Raw genomic sequence first — 5,412 nt, 5'->3', positions numbered from 1 at the left:
CAGCGCCGGAAGCTGATTGCGGAGATCGCATTCCAGTACAAGCAGTAAGGACCCTGGCGGCCTCGGCCTCAGGGAGCCAGACCCCGTCCTGGAGCCTCACACCGGTGGGGGGGGGGCATCTCTGTCACCAGCGCCGTCACTGTGGTCACTGGCTCGGGTCCCCGAGTCCCAGCCGAGCAAACAGGAAGCTGCCGAGACCATGCGGCCGGCATGCGCTCAGCCCCAAACCCCTCCTGTCCGCCCCCCTGCCCGCCCTCCCCGAGGGGCCCCTGCTGACTGCGCACCCCGTCCGCAGCGGCGACCCTATTCCCCGTGTGGAGTACACGGCCGAGGAGATTGCCACCTGGTAAGACCCGGTGGCCCTGCTGGGGCGGAGGGGACAAGAAGGGCCGCGTGTGGAGGCCAGGTAGAGGAGGGACTTCCCAAGGCCATCTGGGAGGAGAGGCTGCTGCTGGGTCCAGTCATCCCCATGGCCCTCTGTCCCCCGGAGCCCCCCAGTGGCCAGGGTCTTCAGGGTCCAGCGAGAGGCCTGCAGTGGGGGCCTCTGCAGAGCCTCCAGGGCAGGGGCAGAGAGGAGCACCCACAAGGACTGGCTGCTTGATGTGGGGAGGGGCTGGGGTCGGGCGGCCGTCAGGCTCGGCCGCGTGGGCACGAGAGCCCCGCCGCAGGGCCTGAGACCCTTGCCCGCAGGAAGGAGGTCTACACCACCCTCAAGGGCCTCTACGCCACCCACGCCTGCCGGGAGCACCTGGAGGCCTTCCAGCTGCTGGAGCGCTTCAGCGGCTACCGGGAGGACAGCATCCCCCAGCTGGAGGACGTGTCCCGCTTCCTGAAGGGTGCGTGGGCCGCAGGGGCGGGGCCCGCAGGAGGGAGGCCCCACCCAGCCTGGCGCCCTGACCCCCGTGGCCCTTGCAGAGCGCACGGGCTTCCAGCTGCGGCCCGTGGCCGGCCTGCTGTCCGCCCGGGACTTCCTGGCCAGCCTGGCCTTCCGCGTGTTCCAGTGCACCCAGTACATCCGACATGCGTCCTCGCCCATGCACTCCCCCGAGCCGTGAGTGTGCACCTGCTCCCCGCGGGGCCGCCCCTGCCGCCCAGCCTGCTGCCCCGCCTCCGCAGCGGACCGGCGGGGTGCCCGCCTGCGAGCCGCGGGAACGTGGGGGAGGGGGCAGGGGACAGGCTGCCGGATCCCCGGCCCCTGCCGCCCAGCCTGCTGCCCCGCCTCCGCAGCGGACCCGCGGGGTGCCCGCCTGCGAGCCGCCGGAACGTGGGGGAGGGGGCAGGGGCGGGCTGCGGCCCCCCGCCCCCCGCCCCCAGCCGCCCCTTCTCTCCGCCCCCACAGGGACTGTTGCCATGAGCTGCTGGGGCACGTGCCCATGCTGGCCGACCGGACCTTTGCTCAGTTCTCCCAGGTGTGTCTCAGGCCTGGGGCGGGGGGAGCCCCTGCCGGCCACCCCGGCACCATGCCTGAGTCCCTCGGCGGCTGGACGTTGTCCGCTTGGGTCCGGGAGGCTTCAAGGAGACTGGGTCATCCTGGAATAGAGGGGCGGGTGGGCCGTGGCGGGTGTGCTTGGACCCGTTCTGGGAAAGCCACCTTATAAAAATGAGGAGTCAGTCCGGCTGCCGCAGAGCCCACGGCGGGCGGCTGGCAGAGCCCCATGGCCTGTGCTGCCACCTGCTGGCTTCCTGAAGAACAGCACAGAGCTGTCCTGGTCCCTTGATTGATCCTGGGAGGGTCCCTGCATCCCTGGAGGGTCCTTGCATCCCTGGAGGATCCCTGCATCCCAGGAGGGTCCCTGAATTCCAGGAGGGTCCCCCCATCTTCGGAGGGTCCCTGCATCCCAGGAGGGTCCCCCATCTTCGGAGGGCTTGCATACCTGGAGGGTTCCTGCATCCCAGGAGGGTCCCTGCATCCCAGAAGGGTCCCCCCATCTTTGGAGGGCCCCTGTAGCCCAGGAGGGTCCCTGCATCCCAGGAGGGTCCCCCCATCTTTGGAGGGCCCCTGTATCCCAGGAGGGTCCCTGCATCCCAGGAGGGTCCCCCATCCTGGGAGGGCCCCTGCATACCTGGAGGGTCCCTGCATCCCAGGAGGGTCCCCCATCTTCGGAGGGCCCCTTCATACCTGGAGGATCTCTGTATCTGGGAAAGATCCCCCACCCTGGGAGGCTCTCCACATCCTGGGAGGGTCCCCGAAACCCCAGAGGGCCCCTGGAGCACCCTTGCCCCATGCAGGCGCCCACGCAGGGGTGGGCCGAGCCTCTCCCTGCTCAGTCTCCCGCCTCCACAGGACATCGGGCTCGCGTCCTTGGGGGCTTCTGACGAGGAAATCGAGAAGCTGTCCACGGTGGGTGCCTTCCCCTGCCGGGCCTTGGGGGGCACGCTCAGGACACTTGGGTTCAGGCCGGGGGGCCCCCCATCTGGGCTGAGGTCCCCTCTTCTGTCCAGGGAGTGTCACCTTTACGCTGTGATCCCCAGGGCCGGCCGGGCCCTGCTGGGGCTGGGGGTGCGGCAGGGCCGAGCGGCAGGGGCTGGCGGGGTGGCGGCTGTGGGCACCCACGCACTGCGGTCCCCCCCAGCTGTACTGGTTCACGGTGGAGTTCGGGCTGTGTAAGCAGAATGGCGAGGTGAAGGCCTACGGCGCTGGGCTGCTGTCCTCCTACGGGGAGCTCCTGGTGAGGCCCGCCCCTGCCGCGGCCCTGGCCCGGAGGGTGCTCACACTGGGGCTCCTGGGGAGGGGGGAGCAGGGTGACCGAGAAAGCTCATCCTGCGCCGTCCCAGCCGCAGGGTGCCCAGGCCTCGAGAGGACCCCTGCGGGGAGGGTGTGGAGTCAGGGAGCGGCGCTCCTATTCCCTCCGGGCCCAGGGTGGGGGGGTCCTGCGACCTCTGGCCTCCCGCAGCACTCCCTGTCTGAGGAGCCTGAGATCCGGGCCTTCGACCCGGAAGCTGCTGCCATGCAGCCCTATCAGGACCAGACCTACCAGTCCGTGTACTTTGTGTCCGAAAGCTTCAGCGATGCCAAGGACAAGCTCAGGTGGGCCAGGGCTCCCAGGGCCGAGACCCCCCCCCACGCCCCCAGACTGGGCTAGCCTGCAAGCAGGGCCCGGCGTGCACACCCCTCCCACCGTAGGCCCCCCAAAAGTCCCGGGGGGGTGGGGGGGAGAGCTGCCCGACTGGTGGCCAGGTCAAGGCCAGGTTTCAGGAGGCAGAGTTTGACCTTTGTAAGAAGGATGTGTGGGGCCCTTCCCAGCCTCCTGCCTGCTGAACAGCTGGGGCCGTTGGGTGGGACAGAGGGGCAGGGGTGGCTGAGGGTGGGTGGGGGACCCCGGGGGGCCTGGAGGGGGCAAGGAGCCCCCAGGGCCGGGGGCTGAGGGTGCGTGACCAGTGGTGTCTGGGAGAGGGGGCAAAGCCTGACGCATCCCACCTGCTCATCCTCGGAAAGAGTCTTGTTTTCCAGCTAAGGGAAACCGAGGCCCAGGGGCTGTGTCTGCAGAGTGGAGGTGCGGGAGGGCCGGATCCCACAAGCAAGCGTGGGGACAGGAACAGACCTGGGGCTCTCTGGGGCACACAGCCCAGGAAGGCCTCCCGGAGGGGTGGGGCGGGATGGGGGTCCAGCAGAGGCCCGCTTGGGAAAGGCCTGTCCTTCCCCTGCCCCCCACCCTTGGAGCAGGTCTTGATCCCCCATCTGGTCCAGTCGGTTGGTTGCAAGGAGTTTTGGGGCCTGGGCTTGCCCTGCACTGATGATGCGCCCCCCTCTCCTGGGGACCGCAGACTCTGTCCCAAGCGGCCCCTGCTCCTCCCCACCCCCCCAGTGCCCCCCGAGTCCCCACCAGGTGACCGAGGGTCCGTACGCCCTCCCCTCCCTAGGAACTACGCTTCCCGCATCCAACGCCCCTTCTCCGTGAAGTTTGACCCGTATACCCTGGCCATCGACGTGCTGGACAGTCCCCACGCGATCCGGCGCTCCCTGGAGGGCGTCCAGGATGAGCTGCACACCCTCACCCATGCGCTGAGCGCCATCAGCTAGGAGCAGTGGGAGAGGCCCCGAGGTCTCCCTTCCCTTCCCCAGCCTCCCCCCGGCCCCTGCCCACGTGAGGGGCTGGGTCACTGGGCACCCCGAGAGCCCGCCAGAGATCCTCCCTGCTGGAGGGCACCCCGCAGACCCCCACCCCACTGCTGCTCAGCTCTGCCTGCTGTGTCCTTGTCCTGCCCATGCTGCCCGCGCCGCCCGCTCACAACCTCAATAAAAGAAAGAATCCCTCTGAGCGCCTCCCTGGCCTCCTGTGTGTGCTGGGCTCAGGGCTGGGCCCCTCACCCCCTGCTCCTAGCCTTGCTCAAAGCTTTCTCTTCTGCCTCCGGCCTTCTCCGAGACCTCACCAGGCAGCCCAGGCCAGATAGGAGATGCCCTGCTCACCCCGGAGGACCAGCCTGTGCTGAGCCCCCAGCAGCTCCGGGGGGCGGAGGGGGTCCTGGCTGAGCGCATCATCCCTGTAGGGGCGGGGGGTGGGGGCATCGGGAGCCGCACCTGGGGCTCACAGCTCTGCGTTTGGCCGGTGTGGCTTCCAAGGCAGGGCTGCAGGCTGGGCCCTCCCCACAAGCCGGGTGTCCCCACTAGAGGACAGGGGTACAGGGACCAGCCCGTAGCAGGTGCAGGAACGGGGGGCCCTGAGGCATCCCACCCGCACGGAGCAGGGCCTGGAAATTGTCCCAAAAATGTGTGCTGATGGGGAGTCCAGCTGAGCTGGTTCCCAGATAACCTCCCTGGGCCTGAGTCCCCCAGCAAGGCGTCTGCGGGCTGGATTCCGGGCTCTGTAAGCTGCCCCTCAGCTCACTCAAGGGGTCTGACATGGCCCTCCAGCTGGAGCCCCCGCATCCTCCAGGGCTGGCCCAGCCCAAGGGGCTCCTCCTCCCGCCCTGCCCCTGGTCCTCGGGGAGAGAAGCCCGGGGGCTTCCCGGGGCGTGCCTGGCTCCCCCCTCGTCGTGGGGTGAGAAATGCCCACCGGTCTCCCAGGCCCTGCTCACTCCCGGCAGCTGCGCCTGCCACACATCGCCAGGGCCCCGGCGTTAAGCTTTTAGGATGTCAGTCCCCGCAAACTCCTATTCATCTGTCAAGGCCCTCTGGGGCAAAAGCTTCTTCCCCAGCCCTCCCTGGTGGTCTGAGCACCTTGCCCATCCCAGGCCTCCCCTACCTGCATCCCTTCAGCCCACGAGACCCCAGTGAGGCCATTTCTGAGGGCTGTGAGCCCCACTGAGACCCTGGGGAAGAGGTGAGGGCCAGCCCCAACCCCCGGGCTCTACTGGCCCCTGGGCTCCGCCCTCTCACTGGGGTCCTGCTCCACCCAGCTTCCTGTCCTGCATGTTCCTCTCAAGAGACCCCCAGACCTTCCGTGGCTGCAGATGGCCATGGGCTCCATGCTG

General features: G+C 69.0%; 1 protein-coding gene across 1 annotated transcript in view; it reads left to right on the top strand.

Moving 5' to 3' along the window:
- Positions 1-4,256, top strand: part of TH (tyrosine hydroxylase) — a 7,967-nt gene extending 3,711 nt beyond the window's left edge. The window contains 9 exon segments of the mRNA XM_081797400.1: positions 4-44; positions 296-346; positions 691-836; positions 916-1,051; positions 1,340-1,409; positions 2,285-2,341; positions 2,574-2,669; positions 2,895-3,028; positions 3,862-4,256. Coding sequence (XP_081653526.1) covers positions 4-44; positions 296-346; positions 691-836; positions 916-1,051; positions 1,340-1,409; positions 2,285-2,341; positions 2,574-2,669; positions 2,895-3,028; positions 3,862-4,021 — 891 coding nt within the window. The 3' untranslated portion in view covers positions 4,022-4,256.
- The last annotated feature ends 1,156 nt before the right edge of the window (positions 4,257-5,412 follow it).

This window comes from Leptonychotes weddellii, chromosome 11, assembly GCF_054177405.1.
Source record: "Leptonychotes weddellii isolate Sample4059 chromosome 11, ASM5417740v2, whole genome shotgun sequence".
Lineage (NCBI taxonomy): Eukaryota > Metazoa > Chordata > Mammalia > Carnivora > Phocidae > Leptonychotes > Leptonychotes weddellii.
Note: the sequence above shows the minus strand (reverse complement) of the source record. Positions and strands in the feature narration are given on the sequence as shown.